Raw genomic sequence first — 24,645 nt, 5'->3', positions numbered from 1 at the left:
ATTAAAAAGGATTAAACTGAAAAAGGTGCAAAACTTGCTAATTATAATAATAATGTGACAAAATGGCTTGATTAATAAATAAAGAAAGACCTAAACAGAAATTATGCCTAAATGAAAAAATGAGGCGGCATAACATGGAAAAAATAATAAAATAAGCCATTAATGGCAAAATTATAATTAAATTGAAATTAAAATAAAATAAAATAAAAGGGAAATTAGAAAGTTTCTAGGCAATTCTTTATTCTTCTCCCAATTTTCGATTCAAAAACAGACATGGGAGAGCTCCTTGAGCTAGTTCGTCAATTTTTCTTCATTTGAGTTCAATTCTTACTCGTTTCTTGTAATTTTAATGTTTTTGAGATTGTTACAATTAGATCCAACTAAATCTTACTCTAATTTTTTATTTTGTTAAAGATTTTGAATGTTGCCATTGATGAATCTATATGATTTTAGTTATTAAATGATAAATTTGAGATGTTGGTTGATATTTAAAAGTATTTTATTAAGTAATTTTGATGAATTTTTTATTAGGGACTAATTTGTTAAAATAGTAAAAATAAAAGGGTTTGTTGTGAAATTATTGCAAAATTTGGGCTGTACTGAATTCCATGAATATTCTGCTAGCATGGGTTTGCATTAAAATAGTTAATTTGCATGATTTGGGCTTAGGGACTAAATTGAATAAAAGTAAATTTTAAGGGTAATTTTGTAAAAATATCAACAATGACCAAATTGCATGAAATGAATTTTTTATTATTTAAATTAATAAATTGAATGAAATATTAATTTAGATCAAGATCGGTGGAAAATCAAGGAAATGAAAAATTACCAAAATACCCCTGTATCTTGGTATTTCTGCAATTTAGCCTAGTAAGTTCATATGAACTATATTCTGTATAATTTTGATTAAAGTGAATGTTATTTGGTGATGAATATTTTATATATGTGTTCTATTGTTAGAATTGAATTATTATTGGAAATATATTATCGAATTTAATACTCAGTTTGGATTGAACGCGGGATTGAGTACAATCGTTCTATGGCAAAGGATGAATTGACTGATAAGACCATAATTGGGTTATGGCACTATGAACGTAAGACCATGGTTGGACCGTGTCAGTGTGTATATGTAAGACCATAGCTGGGCTATGGCATTCTGATGATAAGACCATAACTGGGTTATGGCACTATGAAAGTAAGACCATGGTTGGAGCATGGCAATGTTTATATGTAAGACTATAGCTGGGCTATGGCATTCTGATGATAAGACCATAATTGGGTTATGGCACTAGGAATGTAAATGATGAATTGACAGAAAATGTAGCAGGTGAATTTACGGCAAATTATCCAAGTAAACCGAAGTTCAGCATTTGTTATGAACTTTTGTGTTTACTTTCTGTTTAGCTTTCATGAGCTTCTGTTCAGCCTTCGGGCTTCTGAAAATGATGTACTCATATTCGTAAGTCATTATTCGAATGGTAAAATAAAAAGAGTTGTTTTTGGATGATATATGTATATGAAGAAACAGTAAGAGAATGATATATGTCATGATATGTATATATATCAATATATTGATATGTTGATACATGGAAATTATGTAAGTTGTGATGAGTAATAAACTCAAGTGTTATATGTTGATAAAATAAGTTTATCAATGTTGAATTTATATGAAATATGTTCAAGTATGCTAATAAGTTTTGCTGTTGACGCTTAGACAAGTGCCAAGTTACTGGTTAAATGGTAATATGTTTATTATATGATGCGTTGAAAGGTTAAGTGCTCAAATAAAAATATACTTGTGCTCATGAAATAATGGTAAGTATTTAGTTATGTAATTTTTTATAAAATGAGTTATCGTGTGATTAATTCGAAAAAGGACTATGTTTAAATGCACTAGCTTGTATCTATGGTTGAATGATATGCTTATGACTGGTGTGTTATACATATGGAATGAGTGTGGAAAGTAAAGAAACGCAAATGAAAATAAAAAAAATTCATAATGTCTGTACCTCGTTAGGAAAGCAGTTTTTGGCACATTAGATTCTTTTACTTGCAACTGATAGTAACCAGATCTTAGATCTATTTTTGAGAACACAGTAGCCACTTTCAACTGATCAAACAAATCGTCTATTCTGGGCAAAGGATACTTGTTCTTGATTGTTACTTTATTGAGTTGTCTATAATCAATGCACATTCTCATAGTTCTGTCTTTCTTTTTCACAAATAATACCGGAGCACCCTAGGGAGAGAAACTCGGTTGTGCAAATACTCTATCGATTAATTCTTGCAACTGAGATTTCAATTCTTTTAACTTGATCGGAGCCATTCTATATGGAGTTATTGATATCGGAGTAGTTCTCTGCACTAGTTTAATACCAAATTCAACTTCTCGAATCCGGGAAATACATCTGGATATTTACACACAAATGGCACATATTCAATCTTCTTTTCGGTCACTTTTGTATCAAGAACATAAGCAAAATAAGTTTTATACCCTTTTCTCATATGGGTGTCGAATCCACCAATATAAACCTATGCCTTAGTTCGCAAATTATGCAGTATAGGGAGTAGGGTCGATCCTTCAGAGACTGGTTTACTGTAAATTGTTGCTCGCTTGACCAGATTTATGTCGGGGCAGCTGTCGTACCCAAGACGTTCGGGGGGATAAAAATTTGAAAACCTGAAATTAACAGAAAAATAACGTCAAAAGTAAAAGTTGAAAACAAAATAATAAAAACCGTGAAATAAATATTAAGAAAAATTAATTAGAATGAGCTCAGCTTTAGACACGAATTTTCCTCGTCTTTGAACCGATCCTCGAAATTGGATGAACTCCTATTTTCCAATAAGCTAGTTATAGCTACGAAGGACGCCTCGGACACTAACTCTTCCTTGTGTAAATTAGTTATGGAACATCCAATAACTAACCCTTACCGATCGAACAACCACGAAACGTTCGTGATTTAGAACTCCAGTAGCTTTGCGTTCTAGAAGAGCCTAGCTCGAAACCAATGCCCTCAACCGCGTGGGACATTTAAATCCAGCTACTACTTCCCTTGACGGAACCAAACAGCAATCTCCACTTGGCACGCCAATGTGTTCACAGAAAACCGATTAGAAATGTTCCTTTCGGAATTCCAACTGTACGTCTAACCACACTAAATCAAACGACGTCTTTTTTTTTTACTTAGTGTTGATCTGACTTTATGAGTTGACAAAATCATACTCTTAATCCGGAGAAGTAATAAGTACTGGAATTTTAGGAGTTAAATGGCTCGGGTTCGTAACTCATGGGTTTTGACGAGGCTAATTTCGGCCTAAAACTGAAAATGGGTTTAGTTGGCTAAGGTTTGGGACATGTTGGTATTTGATAAATTAAATAAGGTAGAAATGGTGTAAAGATGGGTGATGTGATTGAGTATGGGGGTTGGAATATATTAAAGTGGGGTGGTTGACTATTTGGAAAAAAATTGAAAAAGGAATTACAAATGGCTTGATTTGGTGATTAGCTACTGGAAATTAAAAATTGAAGGAAAGGAAACTAAAGAAACAGCAATGCTACGTGAGAAAAGAGAGAATGTATTGAAAGACAAAAGCTAAATGTTTTTTGATTGATGAATTGATGAACAATAGAAGCTCTATTTATACTAGTTGATTTACTAAATTAGGAGCCAACTAGTCATAGGAAATTAAGGAAAAATATCCCATAATAAATTAAATCCCAAAATAATCTCCCACAAACTCAAAAATTTCAGCTAATTAATCTTGGAAAAATTCTTCTTTGGCCCTCCTTTTTTGCTTATTTCTTCAATTCAGCCCAATTGTTTCCTTTTTCTTCTATTTAGCCCCAAATTACATTCCTGCACAAAATTCAATAAATATGGCAAAATTAGTGGTGCATTCTCATAAATATACCAAATTAATTACATAAAATATGAACTTTAGTATTTAATCAAATCCCCCCTACTTAGCTCATGTTAGTCCTCGAGCATTTTGTATGTATCTGCAAAAGGAAAAATTTTCTCCAAATAGGACTTGGCCCCCATGGTTTGCAAAAATTAACAATTTAATCCTAACACATTAATATCTCAAATAACCTAGCCTAAGAAGTAAGTAAATATATTTCAGAATTTATGAGAGCTTGATAGGCTTACCTTTCATTCTATTATTTTTGTACTTAGGGCATTTTCGAATTTTTTGACGCGAGACATGATGACAACCTAAGCACCATGTTCCGGTTACTCAATTCGGACGTCTCTAAGCGGGTTATTTCACCCTACTCATGATAACTTGTTAGCAGAGTGAGTGCAAAGAAATTGGGTAGCCACACGAACTTTTTTACGCGAGATGTAATGACAACCAAAGCACCACGTTCCGGTTATTCAGCCCGATGTACAACCCCAATTTTTCACTCTTAACATTCGTATCAGAGGAGTATTTTTATTTTTTGTTTTTATTTTTTTTTTTTGTTGAAAAGATTTAACATATGATAAAAGGTAAGCAGTCAAGCAAACTCATAATTCCCAAAAATTTCTTACCCACTAAGTCTAGGTTATTAAAAAGTTTCATGTGTAAAAATTAAATAGCTAAATAGGTCAAACCATAACTGTACCATCCCAATTTATCAAAAGAAAAATTTTACCTTTTACCGAAAACATGCAAAAATAGCGATGACAGATAAGCAAATTAGAATCAATTTATATTTTCCTAGTAAATAGCGATGACAGATAAGCAAATTAGAATCAATTTATATTTTCCTCCCCTCTACTTATTTTACATTGTCCCAATGTAATTTAAAAAATAAAAGTAAAGATAAGTAGGAGAAAGAGAGAGAAAGAAACTCCCTATGTATTTCAACGTCGTGGAGGGCGGTCTCGTAGGTAGAGTGGGCCTTAACTGAAATAAAAAGAATTTTGTGGGTTGACATGTGGAATTTAATTTTGTCTTGGAATGTTTTCCTGCAAAAATAAAAATAAAATAAAATAAAATAGTATAAATAAATAATAATAATAATAGGAAATTTTTTTTTTCAAATTTATTAGCTAAGCTATAAACTCGATAAATAAATTATTAAAAACTAAGATTACGAGATTTGGTAAAACAGTCGTGATAAATGCACCAAGTAAGTTCTCAGGAAAGAGAGGTGAGTCACAATGGACATACTTAAGTACCAAGTCTTTCCTTAGACAAAACTAATCCTCGACATGCATTTTCATTTTCCATTTTACCAAAAATTTATTTGCATAAAGGAAAAGAAAATTTGGGTTGCCTCCCAACAGCGCTTTGTTTAACGTCGTTAGCTCGACGACCTGTTATTCAAATTTTGGGCTCCTCGAGAACAATCTCCTCAATCGTGTGCGTTTGAAAATTCTCGTAGAAGGGTTTCAATCGTTGACCATTCACCTTAAAGCACTTCCGGGTTTCTTCGCTTTGAATTTCCACTGCACCATTTGAGAATAAATTAGTGATATTAAATGGACCTATCCATTTGGATCGAAGCTTACCAGCAAAAATTTTTAAGGTGGAGTCGTATAGGAGAACTTTTTGTCCTATTAAAAATTGCTTCCTAGTGATCATCTTATCGTGGAATGCCTTCGTCTTTTCTTTATAAACTCGAGCATTTTCATATGCATCGTTTCTAATTTCCTCGAGTTCCTTAATGTCCAACTTTCGAGCCCTTCCTGCGGTCTCCATCTCCATATTACACTGCTTAACTGCCCAAAATGCTTTATGCTCTAATTCGACCGGGAGATGGCACGGTTTACCAAAAACAAGTCGATAAGGTGACATGCCTATTGGTCCCTTATAAGCTGTCCTATAAGCCCAAAGTGCGTCATCTAGTCTCAAGCTCCAATCCTTTCTGTTAGGTTTAACAGTCTTCTCCAATATGGACTTAATTTCTCGATTTGACACTTCAGCTTGTCCATTTGTTTGTGGATGGTAGGCACTGGAAATTTGTTGAGTCACTCCATATTTTTCCATAAGTGCACTTACGAGTTTATTGCAGAAATGAGTTCTTCTGTCGCTGATTAATGCTCGTGGGGTGCCATACCTGGAAAAGATAAAACTTTTAAGAAAGTCAACCACAGTCTTAGCATTATCATTGCGAGTAGCCTTTGCTTCTATCCACTTAGAAACGTAATCACCAGCTAAGAGTATATAGAAATTACCGAAAGAAGAAATAAAAGGACCCATAAAATCGATGCCCCACACATCAAAAATTTCACAAATATGGATGGGAGTAAGGGGCATCTCATTTCGACGGTTAAGATTACCGAATTTTTGGCATCTTTCACAGGTTTTACAGAATAAGAATTTTATGTGCGGTGCGTTTAGGTTCAAAGCGTCCCCCACATGCATAAGAATGACAAAAAGTTAAGATAGATTGTACCTCTGTTTCTACTACACACCGTCGAATTACCTGGTCGGAGCAATGCTTCCAAAGGTAAGGGTCATCCCAAATGTAATATCGAGCATCCTTTTTGATCTTATCTTTTTTAGACCTTGGTAATTCCGAAGGAACAATACCTGTAACGAGATAATTTACTATGTCTGCATACCAAGGATGAACCGCATTTGCTGAAAATAGGTTTTCATCTGGGAAGTTGTCTTTCAATGGTGTGTCGTCTACTGGAATCGGTAATCGACTCAGATGGTCAGCTACTAAGTTTTTGCATCCCTTTTTATCTCTAATTTCAAAATCGAATTCTTGCAGAAGTAGAATCCACCTAATTAGTCGAGGTTTTGCCTCCTTCTTCCCTATCAAATATTTCAAAGCTGCATGATCAGAAAAGATAATCACTTTAGTTCCCAACAGGTAAGATCTAAATATTTCAAAGCTGCATGATCAGAAAAGATAATCACTTTAGTTCTCAGTGGTTGTGTAATTGCTTTGGGCAGCATCTAATGTCTTCAAAGCATAGTAGATAACATGAGGCTCTTTCCCTATTCTTTGCCCAAGAACAGCTCCCACACTTCTATCACTTGCATCACACATGATTTCAAACAGGAAGTTCCAATTCGGCGGTTGCACTATGGGGGCGGAGACCAATTTTTTCTTCAATATGTCAAATGCATCTTTACAAGTTCGGTCAATTTTAAATTCTTTATCCTTCTGTAACAGACTGCAGAGTGGTTGCGCGATCTTCGAGAAGTCTTTTATGAATTGTCTGTAAAATCCTGCATGGCCAAGAAACGAACGAATTTCCCTCACAGATGTGCGGTATGGTAGTGAGTTAATAATATATGTTTTTGCTTTATCGACCTCAATACCTTCTGAGGAAACTATATGACCCAAAATTAACCCTTTGTCAACCATGAAGTGGCATTTTTCATAATTTAAAACAAGATTAAATTCTAGGCATCTTTGTAATATCTTGGCAAGATTATCGAGACATTCGTTAAAAGAGTTACCGTACACCGTGAAATCATCCATGAAGACTTCAATGATTTTCTTGACATAATCAGAGAATATGCTCACCATACATCTCTGAAAAGTGGCCGGAGCATTACAGAGTCCAAACGGCATTCGTCTATATGCAAACGTTCCAAAGGGGCACGTGAAAGTTGTTTTATCTTGATCCTCTGGGGCCACCAGAATTTGGAAAAATCCTGAATATCCATCGAGACAACAATAATGAGTCTTATCAGCTAATCGCTCGAGCATTTGATCGATGAAGGGTAGTGGAAAATTGTCCTTCCGGGTAGCTGCATTTAACTTTCTGTAATCGATGCAAACCCTCCATCCATTCTGGACTCGGGTAGGAACTAGCTCTCCAGACGAATTTTTCACCACTGTCACGCCAGTTTTCTTGGGCACGACATGAACCGGGCTAACCCAATCACTATCGGAGATCGGGTATATCATTCCAGCATCCAACCATTTCTGGATTTCCTTCTTCACTACCTCCATCATGGGTGGATTAAGGCGCCTCTGAGCATCTCTTTTTGGTTTCATGTTATCTTCGATGGAAATTCTGTGCATACAGGTGGGTGGACTTAGCCCTTTTATGTCGGCTATTGTCCAACCAATAGCCTCTTTATAATCTCTCAGAACTCGAACTAGACTTTCCTCCTCTTCTTTGGTTAGTTTGTTTGACACTATTACCGGCAAGGTGTCTTTCTCTCCCAAAAAGACGTACTTGAAGTGGTCCGGTAATGCTTTAAGCTCCAAGGTTGGTGGCTGCAAAATCGAAGGCAACATTTTAGTTTGGGAAGGTAATAGTTCAAATTGGTTACCTTGATTTGTCAACGATGGTTGCGTCTCCAAGTGTTTGACAATTTCGCGCAACGGATCTTCTATAACTGCTAACTCCTCGAGACGACTTAAAACATCCATGTCAATGCTTCTGTAAAAGACAGTTTCCAATTCATCAAAGTCATGATATTCAGAATAATTTTGAGTTAAACAATCTATACTATCGATACTGGAAATATTTGATAACGAGTTAGGATGACTCATGGCTTCGTAGACATTGAATTTCACGATGTCGCCATCAAACTCCATTGTCAACGTTCCACTCTGAACATCAATTTTTGTGCTTGCGGTACTTAGGAACGGTCTTCCAAGTAAGATGTCAGACGAATTAGTTGTGTTATCATCCTCTATATTAATAATGTAGAAATCTGCAGGGAAAACTAATTCGTTAACTTTAACAAGGATGTCTTCAAGCAACCCTTCGGGATAAATGACTAACTTGTCCGCCAATTGGATAATAACTCCTGTTTTTTTCAAAGGACCCGCGTTAATCATCTTATATATAGGATAAGGCATAACAGTAATGGAAGGCCCTAAATCACACATGGCTTTCTTAATGCCTACATTACCTATCTCACAAGAAATAGCAAACATACCTTGGTCCTTGTATTTGGGTAGAACTTTCTTTTGCAGTACTGCGAAGACATTTTCTCCTACATTTACTCTTTCGTTACCTAGTAACCTCCTCTTGCTAGTACACAATTCTTTGAGAAATTTTGCATAGTGAGGGATTTGTTTGATAGCGTCGAGCAAAGGGATATTTACCTTCACCTTCCTGAACGTTTTGAGGATTTCTTTTTCCTCCCTTTCTTTCTTATCGTTCGCGAGTCTCCCTGGAAAAGGAGGTGGCACCACAACTGGTTTCTGAATTTCTGATTCTGGTTTGGATTTTCGATCAGGGATCTGCTTTTCTCGTTCCTTGTCTTGCCCAAGACTTTTGTCTGGAACTGGTTCCAGAATTTTTCCGCTGCAAAGAGTTATTGCACTTACATTCTGCCGAGGATTCGGCTCTGTCTGGGAAGGTAATTTACCTTGAGATTCCAAACGATTAACTGCCATCGAGAGTTTACTAACTTGATTAGTTAACTCTTGTATTGATGCGTCTGTCCTTTGTTGGTATTTTGTAGCATCGACAACAAGTCTCTCCATAATAGCTTCTAGAGATGTGCTCGGCTTGGGTGGCAGTTGCGGTGCTTGCAAAGGCCTCGGTTGGTATGACGGATTATATCGGGGATTAGCTCCGTAATTCAAGTTAGGATGATCCTTCCACCCGGGATTGTAGGTGTTAGAAAAAGGATCATATCGTCTTTGTGGAGGTCCCGGAAAACCTCCAACAGCGTCGACATGTGCCGTTGAGTTTTCGTTAAGGATTGGGCACAAATCCGTCAGATGTTCAGATGTAGTACAAAGTCCACACAGTTGGGTCCGATTCTTCTTTTCTGTAAGCATAGATTGAACAATATTAGTAAGCTTATCCAATTTATCTTCTAAAGATGAAACGTTTACCCCATTAACCCGTCTTGTGGGTTCTGAATTCGGTCGATACTATTGAGAATTTACCACCATGGTGGATATCAGTTCTCTTGCCCTTTGAGGAGTCATATTGACAAGCGCCCCCCACTAGCCGCGTCAATCATTTTCATTTCCATAGGGAGCAAACCCTCGTTGAAATACTGAAGAAGTGATTGCTCGGTCAAACCGTGTTGAGGACAACTTGCACACAGTTTTTTGTACCGCTCCCAATAGTCATAGAGCTATTCACTTTCCGTTTGGCGGATTCCCACTATGTCTCTCCTAAGTTCAGCTGCTCGTGATGCTGGGAAAAATCTATCAAGAAAAACACGTGATAAGTCATCCCATGTTGTAATAGAACCTGGAGGTAAGTAAAATAACCATTCTTTTGTTGTATCAACTAAAGAAAAAGGAAAGGCCCGAAGTTTAATTTCATCTTCGGTTAGTCCCTGTGGTTTCATGCTTGAGCAGACCATGTGGAACTCTCTCAAGTGAGTGCGTGGATTTTTGTTCTTCAAGCCTCGAAAAGTGGGCAAAAGGTGGATCAGGCCTGACTTCAACTCGAATGGGGTTTCTCCGGCTGGATAGTTGATGCGTAACGGTGTTTGCTCGTTGGGAGCTGCGACTAGCTGACGAATGGTTCGGTTCGCCATCCTTTCTGCTTCGCCGAGGTTGTCTTCTACTTCTTTTGTTTCAGGAAGTGGTTCGGTCTCAGGATCAACCACTTCGGCTTGTTTCCCATGTCGAATTGCCTCTGCACGAATAGCTTGTCTCAATTTTTCAATGTCGGTTTCTAAGAGCCCTTGTCCTATCTCAACCTCTACTTTACTTGCACGTTTAAGAGCTTCTGTCTATTTTCGTCGTGCTCGTGCTGATTTTTCGATCTCTGGGTCGTATTCGAGATCTCCGGATGAAGATCTGGTCATGAAGATGATTTAAACAATTATAAGTGTTGCCAGTCCCCGGCAACGGCGCCAAAACTGATGGGTGTCAAATCCACCAATATAAACCTACGCCTTAGTTCGCAAATTATGCAGTATAGGGAGTAGGGTCGATCCTTCAGAGACTGGTTTACTGTAAATTATTGCTCGCTTGACCAGATTTATGTCGGGCAAATATGCGTGCCCAAGACGTTCGGAGGATAAAATTTGAAAACCTGAAATTAACAGAAAAATAACGTCAAAAGTAAAAGTTGAAAACAGAATAATAAAAACCGTGAAATAAATATTAAGAAAAATTAATTAGAATGAGCTCAGCTTTAGACACGAATTTTCCTCATCTTTGAACCGATCCTCGAAATTAGATGAACTCCTTTTTTCCAATAAGCTAGTTATAGCTACCAAGGACGCCTCAGACACCAACTCTTCCTTGTGTAAATTAGTTATGGAACGTCCAATAACTAACCCTTACCGATCGAACAACCACGAAACGTTCGTGATTTAGAACTCCGGCAACTTTGCGTTCTAGAAGAGCCTAGCTCGAACCAATGCCCTCAACCGCGTGGGACATATAAATCCGATTACTACTTCCCTTGACGGAACCAAACAGCAATCTCCACTTGGCACGCCAATGTGTTCACAGAAAATCGATTAGAAACGTTCCTTTCGAAATTCCAACTATACGTCTAACCACACTAAATCAAACGACGTCTTTTTTTTTACTTAGTGTTGATCTGACTTTATGAGTTGACAAAATCATACTCTTAATCCAGAGAAGTAATAAGTACTGGAATTTTAGGAGTTAAATGGCTCGGGTTCGTAACTCACGGGTTTTGACAAGGCTAATTTCGGCCTAAAGCTGAAAATGAGTTTAGTTGGCTAAGGTTTGGGACATGTTGGTATTTGATAAATTAAATAAGGTAGAAATGGTGTAAAGATGGGTGATGTGATTGAGTATGGGGGTTGGAATATATTAAATTGGGGTGGTTGACTATTTGGAAAAAAATTGAAAAATGAATTGCAAATGGCTTGATTTGGTGATTAGCTACTGGAAATTAAAAATTGAAGGAAAGGAAACTAAAGAAACAACAATGCTACGTGAGAAAAGAGGGAATGTATTGAAAGACAAAAGCTAAATGTTTTTTGATTGATGAATTGATGAACAATACAAGCTCTATTTATACTAGTGGATTTACTAAATTAGGAGCCAACTAGTCATAGGAAATTAAAGAAAAATATCCCATAATAAATTAAATCCCAAAATAATCTCCCACTAACTCAAAAATTTCAGCTAATTAATCTTGGAAAAATTCTTCTTTGGCCCTCCTTTTCGCTTCTTTCTTCAATTCATTAATTGTTTCCTTTTTTCTATTTAGCCCCAAATTACATTCCCGCACAAAATTCAATAAATATGGCAAAATTAGTGGTGCATTCTCATAAATATACCAAATTAATTACATAAAATATGTAACTTTAGTATTTAATCAACAGTCGATAACCCATTCAAATCATTTGACTCAATCCGGATAATCTCATTATTCTGACATCTCAAATCGATTGTTTTTCATTTGGAGTTCACAATCGCATCATGTAATGTTAGTCAATCCATACCCAAAATTATATCAAATTCATCAAATGTTAACAACATCAAATCGGCCGGAAAACAAAGATCTCGTATCATCAACGGACAGTTCTTGCACACTTTATCTACCAATACACACTTGCCTAAGGTGTTTGATACTCTAATCACAAATTCAGTAGACTCTACAAGCAAAGTCTTACTAGATACTAAATTCGTACATATATAAGAATGAGTTGATCCTGGATTTATTAATACAATTACAGTAGTATCATAGAGAGTCAAAGTACCGGTAATAACATCTGGAAACGAAGCTTCTTCGCGAGCGAAAATAGCATAAGCTCTGGTAGGTACACGAGCTTCAAATCTAACAGCAGTGTTTTTAGTTCCCTTCTGGCTACTGCTCACATTACTCGTGTTTCTGGGTGGTCTACATCTAGCTACTGGGTTACTCGGTCTCGTATTCTGTACAGTGTTTTTTTCAACCAACTCAGGACAATCACGAATAAAATGATCTAACGATCCACATTTAAAACAGGCTTGATCACTCAATCTACAATCACCGAGGTGATGTTTACCATAATGTCTACACTTGGGTCGATTAGGTCTGATGTTACCAACACTAGCTATTGAGGTCGCTTTCGAACTCACAGGTGGTCTATCTCGATCTTGTCTAGAATAACCCACAGCAGCCTTTGAATGCCTAAAGTCATCTCGAAACTTCTTTGATGTCGACTGAAATGACTTACTCGATGATCTTTTTCGTGAATCTTTAGCTTCAAAGTCAGCTTTTCTTTTATCTTTCCCGAGTTCTTCAGCTTTGCATGCTTGCTTGACAAGTACCACAAACTCTTTGATTTCCATAATCCTGACTAATAACTTGATGTCTTCATTTAAACCATCCTCGAACCTCTTACACATGATTGCTTCATTTTATACACATTCCCAGGCATATCTGCTGAGTCTCACAAATTCCTTCTCATATTCTGTCACTGTCATGCGACATTGTTTCAACTTGAGGAATTCTTTACGTTTCTGAACTATAAATTTCTGACTAATATATTTCTTCCAAAATTCAGTCTGAAAGAACTCCCAAGTAACAAGTTCCTTAGGAACCACAGATACTAAAGTATTTCACCAATGGTATGCAGTATCTCTAAGTAAGGAAATAGCACACTTGATGCATTCATTGGGAGTGCAAGATAATTCATCAAACACTCGGATAGTATTACCTAACCAGAACTCAGCTCTCTCAGTATCATCATCAAAGTAGCTCTGAACTCTTCGGCCCCATATTTACGAATCTTATCGACAGGTGGCTTACTCGAGCGTATTGGATCAATAACTTGGGGAGCTACAAGAACTTGCAGAGGTGGAGGTTGTTGAGCAGCCAGATTCATTCGAATGAACTCTGTAAACCACTCATTCATCATTTGGAAAAATACTTGCTTTGCCTCTCCTTCGTGGCTACTAGCAACAACTCTAGAATCAGATTGCACTACCTCTTGAGTGGGAGCGGGTGCATTACTTTCAACATCGTTAGCTACGGCTCGATCAAGATCCCTTTGCTATACGAAAACACATTTTGAATTGTTAGGAATTCATCACACTATCACAGTATATAAATATGGCATGTATAACTAAACTCTCACATGCTACTTTAGTCCTAAAATCGACTAAATCGTAACTCTGATACCAATTAAAATGTAACACCCCTAACCCTTATCCGTCGCTGAATTAGGGTTACGAGGCATTACCTAACACAACACATTCTAACACAGTCATTTATCACAATTCATGTCTACTAATCATATCTCATATACAAACCATACTTTTCTTCTGTGCAAACAGAGGTACAGTCTATCTTAACTTTTTGTCAATCTTATGCATGTGGAGGACACTTTGGACCAAAACGCACTATACATAAAATTCTCGAATGTGGACTATTTTGGCTAAACATATTTCGTGATGCCTTTTTATTCTGTAAAACCTATGAAAGGTGCCAAAAAGTTGGCAATCTCAGTCGTCGAAATGAGATGCCCTTTACTCCTATTCACATTTACGAAATTTTCAATGTGTGGGGCATCAATTTTATGGGTCCTTTTGTTTCTTCTTTCAGTAATTTTTATATACTCTTAACTATTGATTACATTTCTAAGTGGATAGAAACGAAAACCACTCGCAATGATAATGCTAAGTTTGTGGTTGACTTTATTAAAAGTTCTATCTTTTCCAGGTATGGCACTCCACGAGCATTAATCAGTGACAGAGGAACTCATTTTTGCAATAAGCTCGTAAGTGCACTTATGGAGAAGTATGGAGTGACTCAACGAATTGCCACTGCTTACCATCCACAGACAAACAGACAAGCTGAAGTGTCGAATCAAAAAATCAAGTCCATTTTGGAAAAAACTATTAAACTTAACAGAAAGGATTGGAGTTTGAGACTAAATAGCGCATTTTGGGCTTATAGGACAGCTTACAATAGACTAATAGGCATGTCACCTTACCGGCTCATTTTCGATAAACCGTGCCATCTCCCGGTCGAATTAGAGCACAAGGTATTTTGGGCAGTTAAGCAGTGTAATATGGAGATGAAGTCTGCAGGAAGATCTCGGAAGTTGGACATCCAAGAACTCGAGGAAATTAGAAATGATACATATGAAAATGCTCGAGTTTACAAAGAAAAGACGAAGGCGTTTCATGATAAGTTAATCAATAGGAAGCAGTTTTCAATAGGACAAAAAGTTCTCCTATACGACTCCACCTTAAAAACTTTCGCTGGTAAGCTTCAATCTAAATGGATAGATCCATTCATTATAACTAATTTATTCTCGAATAGTGCAGTGGAAATTCAAAGCGAAGAAACCCGGAAGTGCTTTAAGATGAATGGTCAACGATTGAAACCCTTTTACGATAATTTTCAAATGCACATAGTTGAGGAGATTGTTCTCGAGGATCCCAGAACTTGAATAACAGGTCGTCAGGCTAACGACATTAAACAAAACGTTGTTGGAAGGCAACCCAAATTTTTCCCTTTATGAAAATAAAAATTTTAGAAGGTAAAACGGAAAGTGAAAATGCATGTCGAAGATCGATTCTGTCTAATGAAAGACTTGGTACTTAAGAATATCCATTATGACTCACCTCTCTTTCCTAGGAACTTACCTGGTGCATTTATCACGACTATTTTACTAAATCTCATAATTTTGGTTTTTAATAATTTAAGCATAGCATTAGCTAAGCTATAAATTCGAGAAATAAAAATTACACATTTTATTTTTATTTTTATTTTTATTTTTATTTTTATTTTTATTTATATTCCTTCTATTTTATTTTATTTTGCAAGTAGACCTTCTAAGACAAAGTTGAAGCCCTCCACATCTGTCGAAACTCGATTAACCCAAATCGAGGAAGGACTCGACTCTTTACGCACCTTAGTAACAGACGTTCTTACACACCTACGAGGCCACCCTCCACGACGTTGAAATACATGGGAAGTTTCTTTTTCCTTTCCCTACTTACTTTTACTTTTTACCCCTTAATTTAATTTAAATTAAATTGGGACAATGTAAAATAAGTAGGGGGAGGGGAACATAAATTGATTCTAATTTGCTTATCCATTGTCGCTTTTTGCATGTTTCTCGTGAAAGGTAAATAATTTCCTTGATAAATTGGGATGGTTCACTTATGGTTTGACATATTTAGCTATTTAGATCTTTATGTATAAACTTTTCAATTGTCTTGACTTAATGAAAAAAAAAAGAATAATAATAATAATACTCCTCTGATATGAACGTTGAGAGTGAAAATTGGGGATGTACACTGGACCGAGTAACCGGAATATGGTGCTTGGGTTGTCATCACATCTCGCGTAAAAGGTTTGTGTGGTTGTCCAATTTCTTTGCACTCACTCCGCTAACAAGCTATCATGAGTAGGGAAAAATAACCTGTTTAGAGACATTCGAATCGAGTAACCGAAACATGGTGCTTGGATTGTCATCATGTCTCGCGTCAAAAAATTCAAAAATGTCCTAAGTACAAAAATAATAAAATGAGGGGTAGGTCCTTCTTATTTTTTAGGGTAGGTTATTTGAAATGATAATATGTAATGACTAAATTGTTGAATTGTGCAAACCATGGGGGGTTAAGCCCTATTATGGAGTAAAATTTTCCTTTTGTAAATACATACAAAATGCTCGGGGACTAGCATGAATTAAGTAGGGGGATTTGATTAAATGCTAAAAATACATATTTTATGTCATTTAATTGGTCAATTTATGAGAATGCACCACTGATTTTTCCATGTTTATATTGAATTTTATACAGTGGTGCAATTTGGGGCTAAATAGAATAAAAATGAAACAATTGGGCTAGATTGAAGAAAGGAGCAAAGAAGGCGGGCCAAAACGAAATTTTTCCAAGATGTAATTAGCTGAAATTTTATTTTGACTTAGTGGGAGATTATGTAAGAATTTTTGATATCATGGGAATATTTTTTCTTAATTTTCTATGGCTAGTGGCCTTTAATTAGGAAAATTTGTTCAAGGCCACTAATATAAATAGGGGCTACTATGTTCATTCATTCATCAAGTTAGCAATCAAGTTTTCATCTTTGGAATGCAATCTTTCCTTTATTCTCTCAAAATTATTTGTTGTCTTTGGTTTCTTTACTTTCAACTTATTAATTTCTAGCTTGTCCCCAACCTACACTACTTACATTTTTCTTTTCCAAACCTTTTCCTCATTACGTGCAACCTAAAACTATTCCACATATTAAGCCACCCACTTTTCACCATTTCAACATTTTTTTCCATCCAACCTACTCAAGATATGACCAACTCCAATATGCCCCAAACCTTAGTTAACTAAACCCATTTCAGCTTCAGGTCGATGTTAGTTTCGTCAAGATCTGTGAGTTACGAACCCGAGCAATTCAATTCCTAATTTTTAGTATTTATTACTTCTCCGGATTAAGAGTATGACTTCATCAACTCACAAAGTCAAATCAACACTAAGTCAAAAAAAGACGTCGTTTGAGTTATGTAGTTAGACGTACAGTTAGAATTCCGAAAGGATCGATTGTCTAATCGGTTTTCTGTGAACACATTGGCGTGCCAAGTGGGGATTGTTGTTTGGTTCCGTCAAGAAAAGTAGTAACCGGATTTAAATGTCTTACGCAATTGAGGACATTGGTTCGAGCTAGGCTCTTCTAGAATGTAAAGTTGTCGAAGTTCTAAACCACGAACATGTCGCTGGTTGTTTGATCGGTACGGGTTAGTTATTGGACGTTCAGTAACTAATTTACACAAGGAAAAGTTGGTGTCTGAGGCGTCCTTGGTAGCTATAACTAGCTTATTGGAAAAGAGGAGTTCATCTAATTTCGAGAACTGCTTCAAAGACGAGGAAAAACCCGTGTCTGAAGCTAAGCTAAGTTTAATTGATTTTTATTCATATTTATTTAACTATTTTTATTATTTTTTTCAGCTTTTACTTTTTACGCATTTTTCCCCTATTTATTTCAGGTTTCAAATTTTATCCCCCCAAATTTCTTGGGTAAGACAACTGTCCAGACAAAAATCTGGTCGAGAGAGAGAAATAATTTTCAGTAAATCCAGTCTCTGAGGGATCGACCCTACTCCCTATACTGCTTAAGTTTTCAAATTAGGTGTAGGATTATATTGGTGGAATCGACACCCATCAATGTGCTAGCTAGGACACGAAGCAACGATCTCAAAAACGTAAAAATTATCAAAAACTGAGCTCAAACCGTACCTTAATCAAGCTATGTGTGTGCCGAACCCTAAGTGTTCATAAATGGTGTCCTTCTTATTCAATATTCGGCTAAGGAAGAAAATATGGACAAAATTTTAGCTTTGGTTTTATTTATTTTATCATTAATTTACTTATTTACTATTTTACCATTAAAAACATTAGTAATTACACCAAATGTCACCCCACTATCATCCACTAACTCACAAATGACCTATTTACCACTTAAAGACCTTTACTTTAATATTCTATAGCTATTAGACACCTTTAGCTGATAGAACACAACTTTTACGCTTTACGCGATTTAGTCCTTTTTACCAAATTAAGCATTCAAACAGTAAAATTTATTTCTGAAAATTTCACACATATATAATCATGTGCTTTAAATACCAAAAATAATATTAAAATAATTTTTTGACCTCGAATTTGTGGTTCCAAATCTACTGTTCCGATTTAACTAAAACCGGGCTGTTACATTTATTCACTTAGTGAGTTGTTAAATATAACTTCATGAGTATTGTGGTAGCAACATTAGATTATTCTTGATAAGTATAAATTTCATATTTGAAAAGGAAGTATTATGATTAAAGATTATACGAGCTTACTAAGCATTCATTGCTTATGTATTTGTTTTCTTCTACTTTTTAGATTATCGGAAGCTTGATTGGGTTGGAAGCATTGTCGGAGATATATCACACTATCCATTGGCTCTATCGGTATTTTCAAATGTTTTAATTTTGGTTAAAATGGCATGTATAGGTATTTTGTTTAATGATGGCTTATATGTAGTGTGTTGAGTTTAGCCACTTACCTTGGCTTGTTTTGAATGTCTAATTATGGCTTGTTGATATATGTAATGTTGATTGTAGATAGACACAAAATTGGGTGAGAAATATGGCTTGTAAAATGGCTTATTTTCGTTCACACGGGCAGAGACACGGGCATGTGTCCCCTACTTCTAAGAAAATTTTTGAAATTTTAGGAAAAATTCCCTGAATGCACGGTTTAGTCCCTATTCACTTTTAAGGTGAATATTAGGCCTTGAAGGTCCATCTAAGGGACAATATAAGTGTTATATAATTGACTCTTAATATGTGTAATAAAATTTGGGAAATGTCCGTATTTAAATCGTAAAGTTTGATAATGCTCCGTAACCCTGTTCTAATAATGGATGAGGGTTAGGGTTGTTACATAACCTCTTTTTATTAGTGTTCTTAGAGTCAAGCTCTTGTGCTCCTAGAAGAAACCACAGTTCCACTCACATAGGTAGATCCCATCGAGAGTATTCCCGTAATTACAACACTCTAATATATTTATGTTATGAGATTATTAAGAGTGTAATACTCATCTTTCCCCTTATTGTTACAAGTACCTAGCAATTTTCACCCATTATGATATATTATATAATATTTTATAGTACTAGCAGTCACGTACTGATGATACACTTTGTCTTATTGAACTCAAGACTTGATGTTATACCAAGCGTTGAATCAAGTTTCCATTATGGGTGACTCAAATAGTATGGGTTTGTACCTCATCCCTATATTTTCAAATTTCCAACATAGTTATATTAATTTTCTATATCACATAGTGAAAACTTTAGATTTATTTGTGTCTTAAAAGTTCATAAAACCAACATTCTCACCATGTTCAATTACTTATTCTTTCACAAAAAATGCTAAGAATATCATTTGTATGATTCGAATTCATATTGATCACTTCATTGTTATTATCATGTCTTTTTATCAAGTTGTTGTAAAGATAACTCAAATCCCTTGGTGAAATAAGACAACATATTTATTATTTTGATAGTTTCTCTTCATAATTAATACATGACCTTTAAAATTTATCATGTATGCATATTCAAATAACATTATTTCTCGACAAACTAAGGGTCTTTCATATATTTTTGTACATAGTCATATTAAAAGACCATCAACTGTCCAACCATTTTACTATAACATCACATATTTATACTCCTTTTATTATGGACATTTTGTAGTCATTTTGTGATTACAATCAAAACTATGCACATCACTTAAATGGGTTAAATAGCTTCATATTGCCATTTTCATACCCGGTATCATTTATTTATGGCTTCTAAAATATATTTCATATTTCACTATATCTCAAAATTATAGAACCATGAGATTATAGATCACACACAAGCCATATATATCATGTACACCATCATAAAAATCATCATAGATATGCACAATATGATCTCGATTTTTAAATATATGATTACCATGTTCACATTTCCACTAGAAGATTCAATACCAAAATTGAGATTTTGTAATATTAGCTAATGCTTTTCACTATTCTACCTTGACTAGAAAAATTAACCATGAATATACATATGACTTATTTCATTTCTAGTCAAAACCACTTCTAGTCCAATCTTATAACATAAAATAAAAAATTGTGTAATCATATAGAAAACCTATTTAGCAAGAAAAGTATAATAGAGGCCTTGTACTAAAAGTTGAATTGTATTTTGATAACTCTACTAAAAAATGGACAAATTAATCTTTATACATTAGTAGACATCTAATCTTAACAATTATGAGTAGAGTTAGTAGTCATCCATAGATGTGACGAATTAAGTAATTGGAGTGAGGTGCTTGGGTTGCCACTCTTCTTCACTTAAAAAGATTTAGTGACACTCTAGACAAGGTTTTCATTTTCTTCGTTAAAAAAAAAAGAAATTGAACAAAGAGTTGTTTATGGTTGCAAATTTTTGTTTAATTTTGGTTTCTTGATAATTTAGCATAAATTGATATTATAGTGTCTAATTATGTAAATATTTGATAATCGTGTGCTTAATTGAATTGTGAATCAACATGTTAGCTTGAGGGAGACGGTTATGAGATTGAGATTTTACTAATGCCTATTTACTTGATTGAATTGAAGATTATAGTGATTGAACTCGAAAAAGTCGAAAATAATAAAAAAATGTGGGTGGCAAAAAGATTTTTGACCTCAATAGAAATTAGTGAACCTACAAAACTTTGGTTATTTTTATTTTATTTTGGGATCTATTTATAAAAATAATATTTTTAATTTTTCATTAGGATAATATTTTAATTTTATAGTATCTTAATTTTGGTATTTTTTATATTAGGCTATTATATTTTTAATATATATATATATGCGCGTAAAATGGGGGGACGTTGAACCCGTGGACTTTTACTTTTTTTCTTTTAATTCTTCTTTATTAAATCTTTAAGCTAAACTTTTCATCTAACTTTAGGCTCATAAATAATTTGGCAGATAGTAATGAGATTCAAACCCGTACTTAAAAATTCTCATTCTGGTATTCTGGTATTTGTTGTTTCTCTGATTTAAGAGATACATCGTCATCTCTTAAAGTTATATTGACATCAAGTTAAAAAGAGCTCGTTGATTTTGTATTAGTAGGCGTACAGTTGGAAGTATCGAGTATCCAATTAAGTAGTTAGTTGAATTCTGTCAAGGAAAATAACAATCAGATCTAAACAACCCGCTCAGTTGAGGTCATTGGTTCAAGATGAGCCCTTCTAATTTGCAAGGCTACCAAAGAGCTAAATTGTGGACACGTGTTTCGTGGTTGTTTGTACGGTAAGGGTTAGTTGTTGGGTATTTGTGCAATTAATTTACACATGAAAGGGTTGGTTGTTTGAGGCGTCCTCAATCACTATAACTAACTTATCGGTTGAAAGAGAATATTTGTTATCAATGATCGATCCGAAACCAGAGCAAAATCAAGTCTGAAGTTAGAATTTAATCATATCAATTTATTTAATTAAATTTTGTTTCTTTTATTTTTATTTTTATTTCAATTATTTTTACTTTATAGATTTAAATCCCTTATTTTATTTTTGCACATATTGTCATGGTTGAACCGAATAACAATTGTAAATATCTTAGTTTATGTGAGATCGACCCTACTCCCTATATTGCTATTTATTTTTTGTTTAAGTGTACTCTTATATTATTTTTGGTAGATTCAGTAAAACTAATTTGACAATAAAATTACTTCAAAATTATGAATAATTATAGTTGTAATTTGACAATAAATAAAGTTAGGAAATGTTAACAACTTTTTGTATAAATTTATAGATTCACAATGTATCAAATATAAACTGTTTGTGAAAATTTATACGTCGATAATGTTGTTTATCCTATAAAAAAAAAAGTTTTACATCATAAATGTTGACGTATGAAATTGATTTATATTTCCGCATCAAAATAACTAAGATTTACCTTAACAACACCGTGAACAATGGATCTATCTTTTATTAGAAAGAATAAATGCAAAACTAAACCAATACGTTTAAGTTAATGTTGAGGCTTCCATGAATTCCAACATCCACTGTGCGGTGACCAGCCAAAGCTCATAGTTATATTACCAGCAGCATTGGGATACTTGGTCACAGCCGCCTTGAACCTCTTCCAATCGCGGAGGACGGCGGTTAGATCCCTAACCTTTGCATTTATGTGGCGGCAACAATTCGCATGGACCGTGGTTACGTAGCTGACGTCTCGACTGTCTTCACAAAAGCCACTGAAATGCCTCGTCTCTAGGAACCTTACTCGGAGATGCAACTGGGTGACGATCCCTTGTCGAAGTAGGTCTATCAACACATCTTGCTCTTTTTTCCACGTAGAATTGTTGAGTGAATACCATTTTTCGAACAAAGAGATGGTCCTATTATTTGATCTAATATGGTAGAAGCCTGTGTTGATCAAATTATGCTCGGGTCGTGGGTCACCGTAAAATTTATCCACGCTTATTTGAATATCCTCGGTTCCATTTAAGCTTAGCTTCGCAAATGGATTTCGTAGCCACATTACATCTGTGTCCTAATAGAATCAGCAAAATTTATTAACTGAAAGCTATATATATTTGATTAAAATGGTAATTTACCATCATATTATAACATATTAATATTTTATTAATTTATAAAATATTAATAAATTAAGCAGAATTTTAATTTAGTGGAAGAAACCCTCGGCTTTAAAAAAACAGAAAGATAAAATTAAGTTTAATCTTTTATAAAATAATCCAATGTGGTTACTTAAGACCGTATATATATTTATATAAGCTTTGGTACGTTAATAAATCGCACTTATATTTATATAACCTATTTAATTTTATTTTTGTGTAATTAAAACATTTAAAAATAAAAAATAAAAAGTAAACCTCGTCGTACAAATGTTAGGCTTATTCATAAAGGTAAACTCGTGTAGTGATGTTGAAGCGGGTCAACCAGTAAAGAGATTTCCGCCTAAACTTTTGTGGCAAGAACAGTTACGGACCGTTGAGGAAACCATTTTTTCTTTTCCAGAATTTAATGAAGGAAAGCATATACATACCGTGAAAATAAAACTGTAGCCGCGCCTCAACACATCCAAAAGGAACAGAGTTCTTCTCCACATCATCTTTACAAAATCCCGGGACATGTAAACCTTCTCCTCCCCGAAATCCACACCCTCCGTCACCAACCTGTAACAGTGCAACCGCTTGAACATGCACCGATCGTAAGCCGTCTGATCCACCGTAACCAGAAGCAAGTGCTCCAGCAATGCCCTCGTATCTTCCCCCACCCAAAAGCTCTCCAGGAAAAGGTCCAGCATTGTGGTCTCCGCATTAACGCTTTGCTCAACGTAAGCCCTATTTACAACCGCGATTATGACGGTCTTGTTCGGCATCGAAGCTTCCTCCAACGCCAAATCAAGCTCATCTTTCACAAGGAACTCTACGCCAGTCTTCAAAAAAAAAAAAGAACCAAGAACTGATATTATATTCTGCACACACACGCATATAAATATACATGAGAAGAAGTTTATATAAAAATATACTTACATAATTTTTGGGTGAACCATTGGGTTCATGGAAGGGAAGTAAAGGGTTTGAAGGAGACCATACACATAAGTAGAGAAGGCCAGTAAGAAGGAGAAAAACTATGGCAGAAGTTCCTGGACATAAGTCCTTTGGGTGTTCCATTGAACGATGGTTCTAAGAGAGAGAAAGAGAGAGGGGAGTTATAATGAAATGAAAGGAGGTGAGGTAGGTTAAATTCATAATATAGGTAGCATTGTCACACGAAATAGCTGAGGATGGCAGTTTAATTGGTTTTGGGGTATAACTTGTATATGAATATAATCTACTATTCTCTGTTATGTTTATGTGAATTAAACTTGGTTTTTGGCGTGGGTTTGGTGTGCTAACCGCATGATGTTGCCGTGCTGTGGTAAACGAATAGGAAGAGTAGTTTTACTTTTTCTTTTCTTTTCAATTTTACTGTGAATATTACATTTAATTTTTAATTTATTAATTTATTGCATATAAATTGTTTAACTGATAATTTAATTAATTTCTTGCTGCAAATAATTAAATTGTTGATTTAACGATAAGATTTAAAAATGAGACTCTAATTCTGATCAACAAAAGTATGTCTCTCTTTTTTTAAAACTAAAGATGAAATTAATAAGGTATAAATGAAAGTTGGCACCAAGTTATAGCAATTACCCTACTTAATTAACTATTTCTTTACAACTTTTATTTGCTGCCATGTTTTCTCTCTCCATAAGCATGTCAAAAG

General features: G+C 35.0%; 2 protein-coding genes across 2 annotated transcripts; one reads left to right on the top strand and one right to left on the bottom strand.

Moving 5' to 3' along the window:
- Positions 1-14,874: 14,874 nt before the first annotated feature.
- Positions 14,875-15,258, top strand: LOC105793101 (uncharacterized). Its single transcript, XM_012622031.1, has 2 exons — positions 14,875-15,070; positions 15,134-15,258. The coding sequence occupies exons 1-2, from the start codon at positions 14,875-14,877 to the stop codon at positions 15,256-15,258; spliced, it is 321 nt and encodes a 106-aa protein (XP_012477485.1).
- Positions 15,259-22,252: 6,994 nt separating this feature from the next.
- LOC105790604 (uncharacterized protein At1g28695) lies at positions 22,253-24,176 on the bottom strand. The gene is made up of 3 exons (XM_012618302.2): positions 23,907-24,176; positions 23,417-23,809; positions 22,253-22,903 (listed from the first exon to the last, which is right to left on the bottom strand). The coding sequence occupies exons 1-3, from the start codon at positions 24,045-24,047 to the stop codon at positions 22,379-22,381; spliced, it is 1,059 nt and encodes a 352-aa protein (XP_012473756.1). The 5' UTR covers positions 24,048-24,176; the 3' UTR covers positions 22,253-22,378.
- Between the last annotated feature and the right edge of the window lie 469 nt (positions 24,177-24,645).

The sequence above is a fragment of the Gossypium raimondii genome, chromosome 8 (genome assembly GCF_025698545.1).
Source record: "Gossypium raimondii isolate GPD5lz chromosome 8, ASM2569854v1, whole genome shotgun sequence".
Taxonomy (NCBI): domain Eukaryota; kingdom Viridiplantae; phylum Streptophyta; class Magnoliopsida; order Malvales; family Malvaceae; genus Gossypium; species Gossypium raimondii.
The sequence above is the reverse complement of the archived record's forward strand: the minus strand, read 5'-3'. Positions and strand labels throughout refer to the sequence as shown.